Below are 22,447 nucleotides of genomic sequence, written 5' to 3'. Positions count from 1 at the left end.
CAATATCAGCTGTCTTGCTCAGATGTTTAATGGATTTTCATTTTAAACATGGGTAATATGAAATAGCCCTTAAGGCATTTTTTCAAACTTGCCATCTTTTTTTAGTAGGAATTTTTTAAGCCAGACTCATTTGTTTTTAAAAAGAGAGAGTGATATTTAATCATTTTTGCTTAAACATGATAAAGAAAGGAATATTACACTAGTTATCCACTTTCATTCACTTAGTACAAATCCCAGAGGCCATGGGGGTAGTTAAATAAATGGAAAAAGACTGCTGAGTGAGGCATGGCATTTATTTGTCTGTTGTAAATGAAGTTGTCATTCCTAAGCCAATCAAATCATGCATTTTTTATGAGAGGTTGCAACTTGCAGAGAGATGGAAATGTTAGACACTAATTAATAAACGTGGCTGGCAAAGCAACTGGCTCAGGCCTCAGACGCCAAGCTACAGAAGGATCATTAGAATACGAAATTCACTGGGGCTTTTCTGTTGATTTGATGAAATGCCTTACATCCTGTCAGAAGGTTCAAGATAAAATACAATTGGCTTAAGATTTCCGGGTTAGTTTTGAACCAGCGATTTGAATGATTTGCTTGTCAGAGGGGTATTCTTGTGGTGGCTTTAGTTTGCCTTAAACTTGAAAGGAAACTAGAGATTACTGGATGAAGCATCCCTAATCTGTGCAGAGCCTTGAAGCTGCTGAGGTGGATGGAGGGTGCCTTGTGTTGCACACGAAATAGCCATCAGTTGGTTTAGAGGGTAGCGTCGTTTTATCGTCAAGTTAATGTTTAAATTGTACAACTTGTGAATAGTGCAGATGGGTTACCGAAAATCTGTCCAAACCTCACGAAGGAGATAGCCTGCATGAAGTGAGCCTTGGGGGCTTTTTGTGAGTCATGGAAAGAAGATAGTGCATTTGCACTGCTATGTGAGAGAGATAGGAGGTTGCACCATATGAAATTGTCACTGTTCAGCCACTTTTAATCTATAAATGTGGCACTTTTACATGATTCAACCTAATAACTTGACATATAGGTATTTCCATATAACAACATGCAGCAGTCATATTGGCAAAGGAAATGCTGTGTTTGTATGCATGAGAGGGGTTATTATGCGTTTCCTTGGATGAGCAGATGGCAGAAGTTCCAGTAATAGGAAGTTGTCCAATTTGACTAGAAGAGAAATGTAGGGCCTGAAAAGGTTATTTGGGGTCAAAGCATGGAGTTCCTTGAAAGACAGGCCAAGGAGCTGGAATTTAATTTGGCAGATAATTGCAACTATTTGAGCAGGGGAGAGAAATGATTAGACCTGAGTCTTAGATTAAAAAGGCAGGTATAAGATGGTTTGGGGAGGGGCAGATGGGGACCAGACTGGTGAGGAGGCCATTGCAGGAATCCGAGTGAGCGGTAATAAAGAGCTAAGGGGGGGAATAGAAAGGACTATCCAAGAAAAAGACATTTAACCGAGATGGCTCTAAACTGAACATTCTAAGAGAAAGAGAAGGAAGCCAATTTAGGGCCAAGCCTGAGTGTACTGGGAGGGTCTGGGCATGCGGGCCCAGCACCTGCCCCCTCCCTGGAGGTGGGGCCCCGTAAGCGCATCTCCAGGCAGTGACTGAAGTGCAAGTGCAACCTGGGCACGTTTCACTGTCCAAGGGTATGTCCCGTGGGGTGGGGGGGTGGGGGGTGTAGCTGGAGAAGCCCAAGGAAAGAAAGCTCCAGGAAGCTGTACCACGGATTGGCAGTAACTGAGTCAACCCCTGGGCAGAAGGCAGAGAGAGCCGATTTGGCAAAGAGCCCAACAGCAGAACCAGTCAAACACAACGGTCATTGCCACACAGTGAAGGTTAACGAGAGAAGCTCAGTGCCATCCACTCACCAGCATGCAGGGCTTCGGGCTCGGTTCATCCCAGGTCCCTAGGCATTGAGAACTGGGGAACAGTGAATGACCCGAGAGCAGCTGCCGTTGGGGGAAGGAGCCACCAGGAGCCTGGCAGGCTGGGTGCTCGTTTATTGTAAGGCCGCGTGAGAACTGAGCCCAGTGATGGTCATTGTGGGGAGAGACCAGTGTCAACAGGACAATTTATTTTTAAACCAGACTCATTTGTCTTAAAATATGAGATTATACTGAGTCTGTGGCCTGTAGGATCATAGCACTGGAAATGTAAATGAACTACCAGATCCTTAAACCACTCCCTAATGGCCAGGCCAGACATTATTATGTCAGTGTGATTTTTGCATGGCTCAGTGAGGCAGCACGTCTAATTTAGCATCTGGGTAACATCTGGAAGAATAACTCTTGGAGCATCCGTCATTGACTTGGGAAGACAGTTCCACAGTCAAAAAGAAATCATGGTTCTAGGAGGATATCTACTTCCCACTTAGTGAAAAGTGCAAAACTATTGCCTTTCTCTTAATTTTGGCTCATTATGAGAAGTGATCGTGATCGTACGGCTGTCACACAAAATGGTCACGTGGTCCTCTGCTGTACTGGGATTGCCACAGCAACACGATGCTCTGCACACCGTATAGTGAGTCTTTCTATCGATCTCCATTTCCAAAATTGCCTTATACCCTCCAGTTTTTTTGTCATTGAAATCTATAGCTCTAAACAGAGGATTCCAGACAAAGTTAAGTACAATCTTTTAGTTTTAACTATTTTTGCTTTGTTCCCCACTAGATTTATTTGGGAGCTCAACTGACAGGATGAATTATTTATTGTATCCCAAAGATGCCTGACAGAGAGGGATAACTGCAGTGTTGCCAATAAACCACTTTCTGCTCCCAGTAACAAGACTGTCTCCTGAAACAACAGCCAGTTAGGAGCACAGTCCAATTAGAGGGTTACAAAGTGGCATAGATTTACCTCTCTTAAGTAATGCACTATAATAGTCCCAAGAAAAATTGAACTAAGAGAAGATTAGCATTCTTCTTGAGCAGCAATGCATATGCTTCTAAAAGCATATGTTCGTACTTAGTTATAACAATCATTTCTCATTCACATTCCATGCCTCCTAGGTTGAGCCTTTTCATTTTTCTTCTCATTGTAAGAATAAATGAAGCAAAATGGAAGCCTGTGTTATTATTTAGTATTAAAACAAAGAACCTAATCACAGCTAATGAGTATAATAAATGCCGGCTGTACCTACCCACTCTGGTCTGTGTGTGTTTTGTCTACAGAAGGTAACACGGGCTGGGTAGCTAGGACGCCAAGTTACAGATGGAGTTGTGGAATGTTCTCTGACAGCTGATTAGAGTAATCTGTCAGAAATGATGACTTAATCACCAGAACAGACTCCAAATTCCCTCATAGAATTCCACCCAGAGTAATCTAATTTTCCTGTAATATTGTTTTTATTTTATTCTTTGCCAGGACTGAATGGGTTCACTGCTTGTGTCCCCCCCTCTGCTCTGCCCGTGATTGTTGCAGAAATGTGAGCAGGTAGAGCAATTCCAGCCACACAGGCTTCCTTGGAGTTTGAGAAGCGAAAGCCGATACACAGTTGGGGTTGCTATAGGGTTTTCGTCCTCACTGGCTTGTTAGCATTTATGAAGAAAGCTGGAAGTTGACCAATACTAGCTATTTACTTCTCAGACAGCCAAGAAAAGCCATTCCTTCCAGTATATTCTCTTAGCTTTCAAATGGGACCTTTCCCTTATTCCCTCCAGAAAACTCTTACACAAAGTAAAATAATAATGATCATGATAACTTTATTGAACACTTAATTGCACCATCTGTGCTTTAAGCTCTTCTCCTGCATCGATGTCGATGGAGAAGAAATAGTCATTTATTTCACTGTGTTTTCTCCCCCTACTTGTGATTTGCTGCAGAAAGAGAAAGTATAACAGTATTTCTTTGTCATTGTCACGCCCAAATACCCCTTTGTTCCTTGCTTAGGTGACTTGCCTAAAACTACACGTGAGTGGACACTGGTTGAGCATGCCCCGTGCACCTCCACGTCCCCACGTTGGTGGCAATGCGCAAAAGAATGCCCTGCAGGAGCGCCGCAGCCCAGAGCGTAGCCTCAGCCCACACATTCGCCATCTACCAAGGAATTTGCATCTTCAGAGGACAGCTAGGCACTCAGTTATCTCCAGAAGTTCCAAAGCAGTATTTGAATAAATTGGCATTATGTAATCTAGTTCTCAACAGAAAACCAAGTACCAGGGCCACCTTGTGTAAATGCTGGCTTAGCCAACAAAGAGTGGACCATACCGGTCCATTCTGAAGAGTTCAGTGTGCTTTTTACACTATCAGTTTGTGCAGAAACCACACAATGCAGGCTCTATTAATGTCAGCTATTATTTTTTCTCTCACACAATGACTGATAGCTACTCTTGCTCGTCATCAGTTTTCTTCTCAGCAGTGGAGGTGATGTTTCGGAGAGTCTGGCCTGCCCCTGCCCCTCTTTCTTCCTTGGCTCCTCATGTATCCCTGTCTCAGGGTGTGAGAATTAACTTAGCTAACATACCGAAGGAGCCTGCAGCAGTGCTTGGCTCAGGAAAATCGAGAGTGAAGGGAAGATGGGCCTCAGTTTTCACAAAAAGTGCCTAAGTTCTACACTTAACAGGTATAGCTGTGAGCCCAAAGTCTCACTTCGTCCCAGTGGCAAAAGCTCCTTTTGACTGACAAACACATTACTTTTGTCATCCGTGTTCTTGCAGAGGTATCATTCTATCCCAGAAATCTTGGCAAGATCACCATCCGATTACCATTCAAACAAATCAGAAAAGTTCCGAAGTTCTTATTTAATTCTTGTAAGTCACCACCCCTAAAGCTACTTTTGTTTCATCCCGCTTTCTCGGGGAGAGCATAGCGTAACAGTGGCTGAGATGACAGTGTTCCCTTCCTGGGGGGTTAGGGAAGCCATACAGCTCTGGGGGGGGGGGTGCCTCCTGATGACAGCACACGCACTCATTTGGGGGTTGGCGTGCCTCCAACTGGTGGCAATTCTTTTGGAACTTGCCACCCTTTCCATTTATAAAACTTTCTAAAGAAAAATTCAGAAAGTACAGGTGTTTTTGGTATTCCCTGGTCTGCCGTACAACAAGCTATGAAGTATTCTGCCTGAGTCATACGCGTGTTGTCATGAGTGAAAAAAGAATTCCAGTTTGTCTTCACGGCTAGGGTCTTTTCATTTTCTCAGGTAGTGCATAGCTCTTCTGTGAATTCACCTCTTTCCCTCCTCTCTTTGTCTTCCTTTAAATATTTTATGGGCAGTAAGCTTATAATATGTACCATCACGGCTACTCTCTCCAGAGGTCAGGAGAGGTTTAACAATGAGATGCATAACAGTGACTCTGTAAAGCCCATTTCGGGTTAAAAATGGCATGTTTTATTGAATCTCGTGTTAAAGGCGGTTCACTCGTCAATTGGTGACGGCCGGGTTAAACAAGTTCCAGCACGAGCTCTCCTCTGTGTGAGAAATCGGCCCTGTCACCTTCCCCTCGGCCCGTTTCCTGTCCCCAGGTCCTCCATCTCCCACACTCGGCCTGTGTTAACATGGGCTGTTGCCGCTCCAATCCGCCCCCACCCCATTCATCACGGAACCAAGACAGAGGAGTTTCTCGCAGCCACGCCGGACTTTGTGTGTAATGGGAACTCCAGAGAGTGTGAATGCTGGTGCCCTGTGGCCTGGCCTCCTCCCTGTCCCTGTGACATGATAGGACTCGTAATGTAGGCAGTGACAGCTGCTGCCAGGGTTATGTACAGCTCCCTGCACGTGACGCTACCCCCACAGACTTTGGGTAATGGCTCTGCTGCGCAGATGTATCCTCATTTTCATTTTCATGAGCCGCAGCTGGGCTCTTGGCTTCGACTGGAAGGTCAGTGCGTTCAGGAGTGAGGAGCGTCGGGTCCTATCATCGATCTGCCTTGCCGAAGACCAGGCCAGATCCGGGGCCCTCTGGGCATGTGCGGGGAGCAGAGGAAGGAGGGCTAAGTGCCACTCACTGGTTAGGAGGCAGTCTAAAGGGCGAGGCTTTGCACTGGAAGGCCGGTGTGCTCCAGCACTCACAGGCAGCTTTGCGCCCGAGTGGCGGCCTGGGATGGCAACTGGGCCTGTGTCAGACAGGAGCAGGCTGCATCTTGTCATTGATGTCGTGCTTGGCTTTGGCACAGAGGGGACAGTGGGAGATGGCCCTTCACTTCAGGAAGCTCCAGCTCACTGAAAGCCTGATCTAAGCTCGAAGCCATGGCCCCTCCCTGAGCTGTGGCAGCAGAGCTCTCCTCCGGGGCTCCGCCTCCCTGTGCATGTTAATGCACAAATGTAACGGAAATGGACTGATTCCTAAGAAACACGCTTGGCTCCTCCCCTGCCCGCTCGCAGTCGAGGAGGGCGCGCTCAAAATTTCCCTTCTTGTTAAACTTCATTAGTTCTTAAACAAGCAGGGTCAAATATGGACCGAGACGTTACCCAGTACCGTAATGTGTAACTTGAGGCAAAATGTTCTACAATAAAATGAAAAGGAAATTCGCATGCAGTCAGAGAAATATTCAAGGGAATGGATTTCAAAGACTTTCTTCATAGAAATGTAAACTTGATGAAATATGTTATGTCAGATTCACTGCCATGAGTCAGGACCTGTTTCCAAAACAGTGGATCTTGGCATCTCCCTGGGACAAGCCCTCCGCCAAGAGCGAGCCTCGGTGATGCCACCTGGAGCCCTCCTGTGTCTCAGTGTGCTCCAAGGATGCAGGGTTTTTTCAGGCACAGCCAACCCTGGGTGGCTATGGAGACACAGCCTCAATTTAATTAACGCGTGTGTCTTAGGACATTCCTTGCAACAATTCATGAAGATCATGTGTTCACTTGCTGTAGACAGAAGGAGAAGGGGACCCCTGCCCCAGGGATCTAGCCTCCCCGCAGACTCTGAGGTTCCCTTACAACTGGTGAGACATGAGGAGATTGGAAGGGTGACTGCCAAATTCTCTGGCCCTTCCTCTGGTCTGTTGATGTCGACTGGGACCTCCAAGCGTAGAGCACAGCCTGGAGTGCCAGCCTCTGCATCCGTCCAGCTCTGGCAGCAGATAAGCCCAGTGTTTCTGGTTGCTACAGCAGCAGCATTGAGAAGCAGCAGTTCTGGCACCAAGGGTTTTGTCTTGTGCTGTTGAGGAATGTTGTGGCCACTGGCTGCCAGTCATGGTTCCCGTGGCAGTTTGAATTCAGGGATGAGCAGACTGGCATTGTTGTCTTTATACTTGAAATATTTCCATTCGTGAGTATATTCCTCACTCTTAGTCTTCTTGTGCTTTGTAACTTGGTGGGTGATCTTTAGTGACCTTATTGTTTCCTCTGTTGGTTAGGATGTCCTGTCATCATTCTTTAGTAACAACATGACCTATTTCTCGTACTCTGCGCCTTCAAGTGTGTTGTTTCTTCCCTGAAACGTCCTTCACTCGTGTTTTGATTAACGTTGGCATTCCTTCAAGGCTGAACTCAACCACTGCTTCAGCTGAGGCACCTTCTCCAGCTTGCCCTTTCTTCTGTGTTGGGCGTCTCTCCACCAGGTTCTCACGCTGTAGGTCTCAGCACAACACACATCCCCTGGGGGGGCAAGCGTCTGACACGGCTCTCCCTCCCACTACGTAAAAGGCTCGAGCCATCGGGACGAGAACGCTTTCCCACTGCATTCCCAGCAGCTAACAGAGTGTCTGGTAGAAGCAGAAATAAGGGAATGAAAAAGTAGTCTTGGCGTCATGCCGGATCAAGTCTTTGAAACCATTTCCTGTTTAGGGAAAGAACCCCTTAGTTATGACTGGAAACCTGAAACTAGAATGCCTGTTCCTTACAATAATTTCTCTACTGCATTCAGCAAACCTCCCAATGATCTTTGGAGTCACGAGATTTTGAGGAAGTAAAACATCGTGAGAAGGACACCTCCAAACCATTTTTCTGTCTTCTTTGACATTTACATCCTGTATCTGATCAGAAATTTGTAACTCACGTGAACTGTTCGTGATAATGAGCCGTTCTTAATACAGTGCTGATTGAACACCTCTCCCCAAGAAGGTCACAGTGCTTTACATACATTGTCTAACTTGTCTTCAGAACATACCTGAAGTAGGGGTGACCACCCACTCTGAATTCACCAGTGTCTGACAGTTGTGGTCTCTGTGAAGCTGACGGTCAGCCCCCACCTTGAACTAGGAAAGACCAAAACAAAGGTCAAGTCTTCAGGGGCAGCAGCTGCTTTATCACAGTCATGGGTCCCTTAACAACAGCGTACGATCTGACACATGCATCGTTAGGCAGTTTTGAGTTTGTGTGAACATCGTAGGCAAACCTGGGTGGCATAGCCTACCAGACACTGGGCTATATGGTAAGCCTGTTGCTCCTAGGCTATAAGCCTGTCCAACATGGTACTATGCAAAACAACATGAGGCTAAGTCGAGCACAAGAGAAAATGATGCACATATTCACAGGTGCTATACCTTTACCCAACTGGCAGCACAGTAGACTTGCTTACCTCAGCATCACCGTAGACATGTGAGGAATGCATTACGCAAAGATGTTACTGTGGCCCTGAGGTCACCAGGCAATAAGAATTGTTCAGCTCCTTTACAGTCTTAGGGGACCGCCCTTGTACATGTGGTTCATTGACCAGAACATAGTGTGCACACTTGACTGTACTACCACTTGGGCATTCCTGAGCCTCTGGGTAGTCTCGGGGCAGAAACCGAACTGATTCTCTCAGCAGCGACAAGAAAACTAAGAGTCGAGTCTCAGTATGATACTGCTCGTAAAGCTGCATAGATAAAATGTTTCGGGAGTTTAGTAAGGGGATATGGCAGGCGCCTTCTAATGCGTTCCTGGTGCCTTCAGTGAGTGAAGCCTGCAGTTTTCATTGGGGGCTCATGTGTCCAAGTCCCATGTGGGGCGTTTCATGGAGAAATAGTGTGGTGGAGGAATCGGCACTGGGTAAGCAGGAAGCTCAGATTTCTGATCCCGTCTCGGTCGTTAACCAGCTGTGTGTCCTTAGTGAAGTCGCTCAGTCCCTGCAGACCAATAAATTGAGAGCATTGGACTAAATGATTGCCAGGCCCTTCACAGCTTTGTGAGTACAATGATTCTGTCCTTACCAAATTACAGCTCCCAGGTCCCCTGCTCTAGACTTCCATGCACTTCGTAGATTGATCCAAATGTCTGATGTCAGTCACCATTCTTCTGTATGTTTGCGCCATCAGCTTCCAGGATGGATCGTCAGCTCCCTGAGGGCAAGAGTCCCATTCACTTCATTTTGTGCCACTTCACAATTGTACTTCACTTCATAAGTGTATCTACACTACCTTCATACGTAATGCAGGTATACTTATCTCCTCTTTCCTCTCTTTAACCTGTCCATCGCATCTGCATCTTTTCTGAACATTCACCTGTACAAGTCTTTGCTACCTGGAAAGACTCCACCCCATCCTCCATCAGGCTTCCTATGTCTCCCCCTCCAACTCCTGCTTTGTAGAGACTTTTCTTGAAATGCTCATCTATGTTTATCATTTCCACTGTTATCTTCCCTGTTTCTCCCCAACCCTTCGCAAGCTCACATTCCACCCTCCCCCAAATCCGCAGAAACGTCGTTTGATTAATTCCCTACAGAACTTTTTATGGCCAAATCCAAAAGGACACTTGGGCATTTTCATCATAGCATCTAGCAGCACCACCTTGTTCTTAAAACTCTCCCCACGTGGCGCACGTGGGACCACTGGTTCCTGCGCCTGCTTCTCGGACTGCCCTCTGTCTGTCCCTTTCAGACCGGTGTTCTGTCGCTGGCTCTGGACTCTCTTCACTTCGCATTCCCTCTGTGGACAGCTTCGCCCATGCCTGTGGGCTCCGCTGGGTCATTGCTACATCTTGGGTCACCCCTTCCCAGCTTCTCTATATCCTCTCAGTCACATCACATGGGTCACGTGCAGACCTGTGCTCAGCAGTCCCCTCCAAAACGGCCTTCTTGCTTTGTCTACTCGGGTGATAAGCCCAAAGTATATCTAGTCGTTCAGGCCTAGGGTTCCCTCTTTCCCTCTTCCCTCTTCCCCACCACCTGCCAGTTGCCTCTGAAGTTGAGATCCTTCTCAGTTTCACACGGATGTTTGTAGTAGCCTCTGCCCTGTTCCCCCAGCCTCCTTTGTTGCTCCTTTATAATCCATCCTCCACTGTAGCCAAAAGGGATTTTCTTAGAATTCAAATTTGAGCTTGTTGCCTTGGCTACTTAAATTTTCTATGCTTGACCATTCACGTTTAGAGAAAATTTCAATTTCGTAGTGCACAAGGTCCTTCGAGAGCTGGATGCTCATGCCCTTTGCACCTGCTCCTGTGCCCCACCCCCCATATCAGATGACTGGCTACAAGAAACTGCTCTTTCTCACCCCTGTGTGTCTTTACGTGGGATATTTCACTTCTCCCTCCTCTGCTGGCAATGTGGCCTTTAGGATACTGATCAGGTGCCACCTTTGCTGAGAAGCCTCCTCTTCCCTTGCCAGGCAGAAAGAAGTGCCTGCTGGCCTGGGCTCCCACAGCCCCTGGGTCCTGTGTCTACCACAGCGCTCCCCGGTGTTGCACGGGAGGCTGTTTACAGTCAGCCTGCCCCACCACACAGCGAGCGCCGGAAGGGTCTAGACTTCTCCCCTTGGCCTGCCTTCCTCACTTCTTAACCTAAAGCCAGGGTCACAGTGGGTACCTCAGACATTTTTGTGGAATGAGTGGATAAGGCATGAGGGAAAAATAGCTTTCTCAAAGACTCAGTCCCTCTTCCCCCAACGTTTTTGGGAGGTCATTCACTCCATTACACATAGGATGGAGGCCCAAATCAGGTGTTTTCCACAGTTTACTTCTGCCTGCTTTTTAGGTGTATATTCTAGTCTTTTTGGAAAAGTCTGATCTACCTACTGATCCCTAAACATTTCATTCTCGTTCTAGACTCTTCTGTAAATTGAATAGATGAATGAATGGAGTGGGAATATGAGGAGGTCTCAAATCTCAAGGCCTGTGTTCTATGCATAAGAACATCTTGCCTTTTACAATAAACGAAGCGGCTCTGCGTGGCTTGCTTCTCCCCCCCTCATAGTGCTCCTTCTTCCTCTTCCTCGTGTGTTTTGGAGACCCTGGCAGGCACTAGCTGCACATGGTCCTGACTGCTTGATAACAATTTCCCATCATTTAAGTGCTACACAGCCAAGTACCATTGCCCTTTCATGCAAATTAGATAAAACCCAGAGTTGTAGCTTGCAAGTGGTGGAGGTCCACTGGGGAAATTAAAGGTTCAGGGAGAGTGGGACCCATTATAATAAAAGCATTTGCACAGCCAGTGATTCCATCTACCCTGTGGCTCCAGTGTTCCTTGGGGTCGGATGAAATATGAAGCAAGAGGACCTTCAAAAGTAGTTTGAGGAATTTATTTTAATTGGAAATAGTGGCAGCATTCTGCACTTGGAGTCAGCTCTGCGGGTTCTACACGGTGGTGTGATGGGCATTTTGGAAAGGGCCGGCAGGCACCCAGTTCTGCCCCGATTCCGGATGTGGTCACCACTTCACCTGTTTCTGCTCCTACCTGTGTACTGAACAGACATGGTCCTAAGGTCTGTGTCTCCCTCTCCCCTCTTTCCCCCACTTCCTCCCACCCTCCATGCTGTCCCATACTCTGTGTTTAATAAAAATTACACATTGGCACCTGAGTCAGTCAACTGCTAGACCTTCAGATTCTCGTAACACTGAGACCTAAGAAGATCCATGCAGCAGATGGCATGGCCAGAAGGAACAGTCTGCATTCAGATTTGTAATAACATAAAATAACAATAGCTCTATTATTTTTCAGCACATCCTGTGCCCTGTGTAATTAAGCACTTTATATGCATTCTCTCACTTAATTCCCACAGCCCCGCTGTGCAGGTGTTCTCTCCATGTCGCAGATGAGGAAACTGAAGCTCAGAGAAGTTAAGACACTTGCCCAAGATCGTGTAGCTAGCATACATGGTGGGACCCGAATCACCTTGGAGATACAGGCAGAAACCATACTCAGTGGCAGAACCAGGTTTCGAACTCAAGTCTGACAGCAGAGCCCAAGCTTTTAAATACTGTGTCCCTGTATCCTCCGTGACTCAAAAGGGCTCTGTTCCTGAACACAAAGCACAGGCTTGCATGTACATTTGGTTGCTTTTTACCTGGGAAAGGTCTTGTTTTTTAATGATGTGTCCTCACAGCAGTATCCGTGTTCAAGTTTAAAAGTGTGGAATTTCTGAGACCGTTCATACAGTTGTTCAATCTGCCTTTACTTTCTCATTTTGTTTTTAGATGCATCATCCCATTCAGATGAAGCCTGCAGACAGTGAAAAGTCAAACGGTAGGTGGCGACCGACTGTCTCTTGTTCTGTCTGTGCCTGTGAGGGAAGGAGTCCTTAGGGAGGGCCCGGCGGCCGCAGGAGCTTTTCTCTCAGAAAGGCCCAGAGGACTGCTCCGGGAGACTCACGCTCCAGTCAGCCTGCCCGGAGAACCTGAGCCTTGCTCCCCTGCCTCACTGATCTCTGGTGTAAAGGTCTGTGAAGATGTTACCAGAAACGGTTTTTCGTGTCCCTCTGTTGTGGGCTTGCTCTGTGTGGTGACCTTGTGGCCTTTGGCTCTTGTTTATCTGCTCCGCAGAGCAACACGGGACCCCTGATGGGGAGGAGTGACCTTACACTGTGCAGGGACCATGGGGCAGGAAAGGGTTGCCCTCTGAGAACTAGACTGTCTTTTTTCTCCTTTCCGGTTGTTCTCTTTTTGGTTTGGAGGCTGTCTCACGGCACCCTTCTCTACATTGTACCAATGCATTCGCATCTGCATTCATTCAGAATTCAGCCTGCTGATTAAGTAAACATACACTCTGTGCAAAATATGCATTTGGCGGGGTCCATGGAATAACTGAGATGTGACTGTCCGAGACACAAGTGGGTTGATAGCCACATTTCTCTCTCAGGTTTTGGCTTCCACTTACACCAGCCTTCTGTCCCTGTTTTACATTTTGAATTTACTGAAATGTATGTTAAAGGACTCTTCTACCTTCTCAGACCTCAGAGCTCTCCTGTCCCACAAGACTGACATAATCAGCTCGGCTTCCTTCCACAGGCGGTTTGCACCTCATTAATTAGTAATCAGGGCAGAAGCCATGCACTCAGAGATCTGCATATCTGCAAATGTAAATTATGATTGGGCTCTAAATCTCTCCACGAGGTATTTTTTGCTAATTGTAGTGCATCCCATTTTCTGGCTTCTTCACAGACTAGAAAGTTTTGAAGAGAGTCCCGTGTCGTGCCGAGGGCTGCAAGCCCCTGACTTGCATGTTGGGGAGACTTCAGCGCTCTGCCCTCCCGCCTCTCATCGGCCGGGCTCTTCTCTGAGAGTTATTTCCCTACGTCCTCTGCTGCTTGGTCACAGATGCAGCACTCAGTGTCAGGGTCCTGAGATCTGCCACTGCTGCGTTGCAGGACCTCAGTTAAGACACTTCGTTCCTTTATTAGACAGCGAACATAGATTGCTTACTGTGTGCCAGGCCAGGTACTGGTGGAGGCTGCAGAAATGAATTTTAAAAAGAAGAGGCTACAAAAAGGCTGCCCTGACCTCAGAGAACTTACACTCAGTCTACCGATCTCTACTGGTCCGTCACTCAGACACTGACCTTGAATGTCCTCATCCGTAAAATGACAGCATTGGTGACTGTCTCACACAGCTTCCCTGTTTTTTAAGATTTGTACAAGATGTCTGCCACAGCGCTCTGTGTATGGTAGAGCACCTTGATGCCATATTGGCTATTGCTACCCAGAGTATTCCCTGGCCACACAGGGTTCTGCACCGTGCATGTCCACCCCTGCTGAAGGCCACATACCCGTGACAAGTCCTAGAACCCCCTTGCTCCAGAAGAGCATGTTTACAGTCTGTTCCCCACGAGGAGGGGGATCACGTATTCATGGGATAAATTCTGTCAGTGAAGGTCACCTTGGAACTTCTGGGTAAAAAGAGACGTTCCCCATCTTTTGGCCCCACCATTCTCCAAACCATCAGGGCAGGGGCCACAGAATGAAAGTTCATGGAAAAGGCTTTGTCTTATTTCTGAATCTTAGGTCATAGTTGTAAAGGTGTGATGGATTAGAGAACTGAGTTGGACATATTTAACCTGAAATACCCGAATCATTGAACCATGAAAAAATGTCTTCTTTTGCATTTTCTATTATTCAGACATGAAGCCCACCTTAGTCCTTTCCTTAGAGCGGCTACGGGGGGTCTCAGGACGGTCCGTGCCCCTGCTGCTCAGCGTCTGCTCTGGGCACGGCAGGCAGTGTCTGCCATGGCAGCGGAATAAAGCTGCCGCGGGCGTGCCCGGTTTCACACAATCTCAAAAGCCTAGCGGCACTGGGCACCGTTTTTACTAAGATGAGAGAATACCTAAAAATGCCATTTTTCAGGGAGCAACCCAGGATAGCAATTAAGAACTATTTTGAGGATCCTGGACTTTATCCCTTGACCCTGTACTTGTTAGTTGTGTCCGTGGTCACATTCTGCAGGCTCACCTGCCCTCCTGGTCGCCAGCAGAAACAGGGCTATCTGTAGTGGTCTGTAGGTGGAATTCTTGTAACACCTACCTCCCAAGGGTGTTTGAGGAGTACCTAAGTCACCATGTGCAAAGAGCTGAGCATAATACCTGGCTCATAGTGACTATTCACTGTGCTAAGTTATCAATGTGACTCTGGCTCACTGAGGCTGGCACTTAGGCTGTTCATGTCACTGCAGAGATCCGCACACACAGAGGACCCCTCCCCAAAAAGCTTTCTTGGTGGGACAGTTCTCCTTTTGCTTTGTAGATAGAGCTTTATTTCCTGAACTTCCAGTAGGAAAAAAAAAGTCAAAAAGTATAAATGGACTGAAATCTGCTTTTAAAGTGCTCTTCATTACGGAGATGCCAGTGGGACCTCACCTTGCATAGACATGAGCAGGGTTCAAGGTCCTCCTTGGACCTAATGGAGGAATCCAGAGAAATGTGTAATTTTCTAAAGCAAGTGATAAGTGCTGCCAGCCTTTTCTGATTTCATGTGGCAGCTTTGACAGGTAAGCATAGTTTCCAAAGCTGAAAGAGCACAAAGATTTCTTTGGCTCAGATGCTCGAAATAGCTCCTGCAGTTGTGGAAGAGGTATCGCGAGCTCTAATTGCACTTTTATTGAGTTTGCTGACATTTATGGATAGCACAAAGGGCTCATCACAGTTAGACAGTTACTGCCTTCATTATCAGTATGTTCGGATTTCTACAACTTTGTATTTGCCGAGCAAGACAGGGCTTCTCATCACAGATTAATTAGTGATGGAAAAATGAATTCCAGAAAAGCAATTACTCTTTTCAGCCTTCGTGTGTCCAGAGACTCTGACACAGGGACCCTCTGTGGTGAGCTCAGAAATGTTGGACTGCTCTTCGGTCTGCCCTGCGCATCAGTATTTTACTGACCGGGCTTCCGAAACCTCCCTGGCTTTCTACAGTCTGCCCTTTTCACTGCCTCTGATTTAAGCTGCAGCCTCTAGCACATTTATGCCAACTCACTCGTGCTTCTACCGTGCCATGTGTCCTCCCTCCAAAAAGCCCACTCCATTAGCAATAAAATGCTAGGGCCTTTAAAAATAGCACACTAAGTCAATACCTGGATTTCAAGAGACTACAACTGTTTTTTGTTGTTTTTTTGTATTTTCCATTGCAAATAGTCGAGTGATGGTGCAGGAAAGGCACTGGAGGAGGTGTGGGTTTCAGGAACCAGCATAGGCTAGCACAAACTTAGTTACTCTCTTTAATTCTGTGTGGCATTGAGAGCCTGTTTTCCAGCTTTTAATCCCTTACCACTGTCCAGGAAAAGGTACCAGCAGTGCAAGGTCGAGAATTAAATGCAATGCCACCATGGCCATTGTGACCTCAGTTGGAGGTTGGGCCTCATACTGCAAACTGAAAGATCCCCAGTTTGATTCCCGCTCAGGGCACATCCCTGGGCTACAGGTTTGGTCCCTGGTTGGGGCGAGTGCAAGAGGCAACAGATCAATATTTTCTTCACACATTGATGTTTCTCACCCTTTTTACCTCCCTGCCCCTCTCTTTAAAAATAGATAAAGTCTTTTTTTAAAAAAGCAAGTTAATTGCAGTCGCTAGATCTGAATTTTGTCTAGCAGTGAGCTATAAGAAAAGCACAAAGGTCGCCTCTGGTGCCGCGCTTAGGTCTGGGTGGTGGCAGCCCGAACTCACTCTTAGGCCGTGCTCCTGGCTGGGAGGGCTGCCCTCAACTCTGCAGACACAGCATGAACCCGTCCTGCCTTCACCCTCCAGTGTCACACCTTGTCAGGGGTCTTTAAAGCCTCAAGTCCAGAAATGCCGTTCAAGGGCTCTGGAATTCCCAGGGTCCAGGTGTCAAGTTCAGAGCTCAGAGGAGTCAAGATACACATAAAGATTGTCAGGGAAGACGCGTAGGAGTAGGAGAGTGTTCCCGTCCAGCCCCTTCCTGGTTTTTACTGGAAGATGAAGAAACAATTTCGAGATTCAAAGTAGAGAGACTCTCAGATTTGAAGGCAGTAATTAAATGCCGTATGTTAGCACTCACGCACTAGAAAGTTGTCAATTAATTCAGGCCGCCCAAATCCAGGTGTGACTTTGACAGGCTGTGTACCAGGGTGTGAGCGCAGGGTTACAGTTAGGGGTGTTTTTAAAATTTAGCTTCTATTCCCCTAACTTAAAAAAGTTCCCACTTATCGTATCATATTAACCCTTTCTTACTTAAACCGTGAGAGGAGAACTTGAAACGGCCCCTGGCCTGGAGAGCCGGCCAGTTCTGCTGTGGTTGGTGCTGCGGGCAGCAACCTGTCTGCGCAGCACTGTGTACGTTACAGTGTTCCCCTCACTCACTCCTTGCTTATCCTGAAGGAAACTCGACTTCTTCCCAAGAGAGCATAGACCTTACGTTTTGGGGGTTGTTTTTCTTTTACTCTCCCTAAAGCACTTAGCAGAGTACCGTGAATGTGGTGGGTTTATTTAAGCAATCAGCATTCTTGTGGATTGAAAAACTAAGTGAGATACTCACTGCCTGTGACTACTTAGGGAAAACCCCACCAAGAAATTCATCAAACATTGATGAAAAAGTTAAGTAAATTGAAGATAATTATATTTATTTACAATGTTGACAAGGCTGTTTAGAGGGATCCTCAGCCTGGCAGTCCCAGGGGGGATTGTTGTAGGAATAGAACTTCCACTGGAAAATGAGGAAAACCTGCAGGGGGCGGAGCTGGGGCGCGCCGTTAGCCCCACTTTGCCCTGAGAGCAAACGTAGCCCAGCTGGTGAAACTGCAGAGCACCCAGACTAGCAAAAGCCTGCAGACATCCAGCTCGCTTTAGGCACATATGCACACACATGAAAAACATTACCACGTTGACTAGCGCATGGTGGTGTGGGTTTTAAGGTTTTTTTTTATTTTTAACCGATACTTATTACCGAGAAAAGGGAGAGTCGTCAGTCTCCCTGCTTGTCTGAGTTTCCCCTTCGTAGTGATTAGGAAGTCAGAATTTCTTCAGTGGTTTCCATTTTCTTAATCTTCATCTTAGTTTAAAACATCACTTACTAGCTTACTGAGGAGTTGCACATTTTGTTTAGTATCATATCCCTCTAAAGTTCAAAATCTACCAATTGTTTTAGCTAAATACCGTAATCAATAGGTTTACCAGTGAAACCCAAAACCAACTGAGAATGTATAACTTGCTTTTGTCTCAAAGAACTAAAACCAGATTCTTTAGGATCAGAAAAAATTGCATAGGATTCTCATCAAGACAGTAGCCATGGCTGGGGGGGTGGGCTGGCATGGGAGTAAAAGACAGGAAACTGTACTTGAACAGTTAAAGTAAAATAAAAAAAGACAGTAGCCATGACTCCCTCGGGGTGCAGGGAGGGAGGGGGATAAGAACTACAGCCAGAAGTTGTTCAGGTCCTGCTGCCCCATGTCAGTCAGCTCCCACTCTCTCCCCACAAACTCTAAACCTTGCCACGTCCTCTCCCGTGTAGAGTCTAGCGTCCTCGTGGCCGTCCTGGTGTCGGAGAGCACAGACACCCATCGGAAAGGGCGCTGCTTTTCCGGGGTATCTCATGTTTCCAGCACTTAGATCATCATTGTGCCAGTGCTGCCCTTGACTTTTGCACTTTTACTAGTTCCCAGGAGACCTTTGGTTGTTCACTTACTCTTCAGGGAGAAAAAAGATCTTAAATTTAAAATTTTGTATCTGTATGCAGGGAGCCAGGTCCTCAGTGGCCTCCGTGTAGGAATCACCCCATGGCCCCCTTGCCCATGCCTGCTCACTGCCTCTCAACACGGAGAGAGGACCAGCTGTCACCTTCCTGACACATTGAGCCCCTCTCCACAGATGAAGCAGGTGACCGCTTGTGCTCAGGCCAGGCTGCTTCCTGCCCCTGCCCCAGACACGGTCCCTATGTATTCCTGGTTCCGTACCGCCCAGGTAGAACGTTGTTCCCTCATCCCGCTGCCAGTCTACCCAGTCCCTGCCCACGCTTCTTAAAGGCCAGCTTAATTTCCACCAAGCCTTTCCCAAAAGCTGTGGGGCACATTCATGGTTGACAGGTCCTTGTGGTTGGGACCCATGTGCCTGGGAGCCCTGAAGTTCCTCTGCATCGTCTCAGCAGCAGCCCCAGTGAGGATAGAGGCTGAGTGGAAGGACGGGTTCTGGGCTCCGCGTGCCCCACCCCCAACCACTCCAGTCAACCAAAGCATGTGGCTGGGCCACCTCTCGCAGTGTTTAAGACAGAGAGAAAGGAAATGAGAAAAAGAAGGGTTTAAACCTTCATTTTATGGATGGCAAAACAGGTCCACAGAGGTCAGCTCGTTCTCCAAGGTCACGCGTCCACTGCATGGCTGTGCTGGGCCTGGGTTTCCTAATCCCCGCTTTGCCCCCTCCTGGAAGCCTCCTCTGCCTCCCCTGGGCTTGCAGGAAACACTGTAGAGTGCAAAGAAGCCCAGACGGCAGTAGGATGTTAGGTCGTGGTCCAGGTTCGGGCACCTCCTCGGACCCTGGGCAAGCCCCTTCCCTCTGCCAGGCCTCAGGATCTCTTTTAGAGGTGGGCAAAACATCTCTCAGCCTCCTACTTCCGGCTGGGGTTCTGTGACAGGATCATTTAGCTGCCGCCCTAAGGCCCCTCAGAACTGTGCTGTCCGGTATAGTAGCCACGTGCGGCTTTTAAAATGTAAATTAGTTGAGATTCAGTTACATTCAAATCTGGCTCCTGGTCCCAGTAGCCATTTTTTAGGTGCTTAGTAGTCACACGTGGCCTCAGCCGCTGCACAGGCAGCAGTGGGGCCTCCCCATCCTGCCGAGTGCTGCTGGGCGAGCACCTCGTTGGAGCGGACGCCTGTGCTGCCTCCCTGCTCCACAAGTAGATCTCCTGCCCCGCCTCCCAGAGGGCAGAGACCGCATGCTCTGACGTGGGTACCGGAAGCGCCTGGGCCTCCAAAGTCTAGAATGCGGCCTTGTGGGTTAAAGGAAAATGAGACACGTTCTAGCAAAAGAATGAGAGAAACAAATAAAAGCAATTGAATAGTAATGACAAGATGAGAAGGCGTCAACAAAAAGCAGGTTTCTGCAGGGGTGCACAGCGGAGCCTTTTGCTAAGCCAGGATGATCTAAGGTGCTGCTGCCCCGGCCGGCTGTCCTCTTTAGTTCTAATAATGGATTGAATGGCACATGGGGAATAGGTATGCCTTCTCCCTGAGGGTTTCTGTGTCAGTCTCTTGCTCTCTCCTAAAGAAAAAGAGAGTCCCAGCACTGTCCTGAACTCCGCCATTGTGGTGCCTTTCAAGCAGAAATAGGCCGGTGCTCCTGAGCACCAGCATGTAGATTTTGAGGAAAGTCTCTGTGGTCGTCTGAGGTAAACTTTCCCTCATCTTCACCCCAGCACTTTCCAAGGTTAGAATTTGCACACTGCTGTCGTGACATCCACGTGAGTTTCTGCTCTAGAGCCCTGCCTCCAAGTGGGAAGAACAGTATTGTTCCCTCCTTGTTCTTTCTTTGGTGCGGGGCCATCCTGATGTCATTCTCCAGAGGCTGCAGCCCCATGCTCGCTGCAACACGCAGACCTCGCGTGCCGTCCTGGTTAGGGCCGCAGAGCCCGTGCTGAAGACAGAGGTCGTCTACTCGGTTTCCAGAGAAATGGGCCTCTCTCATCTCCTCCTCTCAGGGTCCGTGGGAAAGAAGCTATGTGAAATTGGAGAAGGCTGCTTTCATCCCTCAAATGCTTTCTTCAGAGTTTTGTTTACTGTTCCATTAAATTATCTGCTCCTTTCGTTTTTCCTCTCCTGACCTTTTTCTTTCCCTGTCACTGGAGTTAAAGAACACACACACACACACACACACACACACACAATCTGTCTCCAGAAATATCTATGTGGAATGGTAGTGTTTAGCAACTACATGGAACTTGAACATTTTAGTAAACACATTACCCATTAGTTTCCAAATGGGGGGAAAGAATTTCTTGGTGTTCTGTGTCCTCTGAAGCTACTTTATTAGTAAGAACCAGCTCACAGAGAGTGCAGTGTTCAGGAAGGGCAAGGTGGGAGTGAGTGGAGGCGCCTGGAAGTCTAGGGTCAGCCTTGGGCCCACGCTCAGTCTCATGTGATGGGCACCCGGTTTGATGTGGTCACGAAGCATTGGTTACGGGGAAAAGGATGGACAGTGGCCTTTGCTCATGCATTATTTTTATCTCCTAGCTGTGGAAGACAGAAAATTGTTCATAGGAATGGTTTCGAAGAAATGTAACGAGAATGATATCAGGGTGATGTTTTCTCCGTTTGGCCAGATAGAAGAATGCCGGATCCTCCGGGGACCCGATGGGCTGAGTCGAGGTGAGTGCGCTGTCACTGAAGTCTCTTTCCAGAAGTGCTAATTGGAGCTCTGTGTCACAGTCAAGGTAGATGTAGCCACCACACGCAGCTAGGGGTGACCCTGTGATATATTCCATGTGAGAAAGTTATCCAAGCTGAACTTTTCACCATAGCTGAAATGATCACCTTTTACTTCTCCAGTGGGGAAGGTCTTGGTGCCAACATACCCGCTCAGGTTATCACTGTTAGATGGGAAGCCACTGGGCTGCCCTGTTGTTCCACATCCCTTCTCAATCTCAAATTGAAGTAGCTGCTGGAGGGTGAGGGGAAGATGTGGGAGCAGAATACTTGTTTTCATCTTAGTTGCTGGCTTTCTGGCTGTGCCTGAAAGAAATGTGAAGGGCATGGGTCTCCTGACAGTGCTGTAAACCAAGGAAAACCCCCATTTCCACATAGGGCAGGACAGACATGGACTTGGAGCAACTGGGCCATTCTTGGGGCATCAGGGTTTCATTTTCAAACCTCCTGGGGTCTTGGACACAGGGAGTCCCTTTAGTGACAGAGAAATGATCTCATCCAGAAGATTGCAGGCTCCTCTTTGTCACTGTGGTAGGAGCAAAGGCTACGGCTCCCAGCACTGATGAAAGGCAGCGTTCGCTGGCAGTTATACAAAGTAGTTGGAAATAACTGTGCTGTTTCCCTGTTTGCCATCCTCTGTGACAATGCACACCCCACCCCCCCTTTTTTAAATCACTCGTGAGGGCTGCCACTGAGTGTTAACACCCATCTGACTGCAGATTCCTGACCAGCCCAGGGAGGCCCAACTGAAAGCAAGTATGTAGAATGTAGTTTTCAGTTTCTTCTAAGAACTTCGTATTCTTGCAGCATGAAAAGGATTTCATCCCATTAATGAAGTTATCAATGCAAGTTCCATGGGATAATTAGAAACGTCTCCTCGTCCCCAGCCTCCGGTTCTGGGACAGCCCTTCTGTCCCAAACCACACGTGGAAGGATGTTGGGCAATAAGTACAAAGCGCTAATTTTCACCTGTCTCCCTGATTTCACTGAAAGTCAGCGCCATGTGCAGAACATTTGTTCTTTTGACTTTTAGACTCAAGTTTCGTGATGTCAGCTGCCAGAGTCGCAAGCACAGAGAACAAAAGTGTTCCGCCCACATCCACCTCCAGTTGCCCAAATGGAGGGAGTCGAAAGGAAAACGGGAAGGAGGTGGATCAGCTTTGAGTGCACCATCCCTATATTTTCTCCTGCGGGTGGTTCAAAAAAGAAAAAGAGAGCGGAGGAGGCACGTAGCTCACAGTTGGTGCATTCTCTAACAGTTCTGAACCCTTGTTATGTAACCCTCGCTGAAAAGATGGGGTTCTCCAAAAACTAAGCAAGACATGATGTTGGGGGCAGTCCCTGAACAGCAGACCCCCATGCCTCTGCCTAACCTGTAGCTGGCCACTGGTACTGGTACTAGTGTCACCCAAAATAGTGCATCGTGCTGGTGACCCTCACAACCCCCGGCTCCTGTGCAGCCTCCCAGCAGAAGGACACTGGATTTCCATCCCAGTCCCTCTGT

At 47.7% G+C, this 22,447-nt stretch overlaps 1 protein-coding gene across 7 annotated transcripts in view; it reads left to right on the top strand.

Moving 5' to 3' along the window:
- CELF2 (CUGBP Elav-like family member 2) overlaps positions 1–22,447 on the top strand; it is a 504,761-nt gene that overhangs the window by 410,979 nt on the left and 71,335 nt on the right. For all 7 annotated transcript variants that reach the window (XM_037065948.1, XM_037065950.1, XM_037065951.1 and 4 more), the window contains 2 exons: positions 12,282–12,330; positions 20,752–20,886. In XM_037065948.1, the coding sequence (XP_036921843.1) occupies positions 12,282–12,330; positions 20,752–20,886 (184 nt within the window). The remainder of the gene's footprint in view (positions 1–12,281; positions 12,331–20,751; positions 20,887–22,447) is intronic.

Source organism: Sturnira hondurensis, unplaced genomic scaffold (assembly GCF_014824575.4).
Source record: "Sturnira hondurensis isolate 20B ecotype Veracruz unplaced genomic scaffold, ASM1482457v3 Scaffold0016284, whole genome shotgun sequence".
NCBI lineage: Eukaryota > Metazoa > Chordata > Mammalia > Chiroptera > Phyllostomidae > Sturnira > Sturnira hondurensis.
The sequence above is the reverse complement of the archived record's forward strand: the minus strand, read 5'-3'. Positions and strand labels throughout refer to the sequence as shown.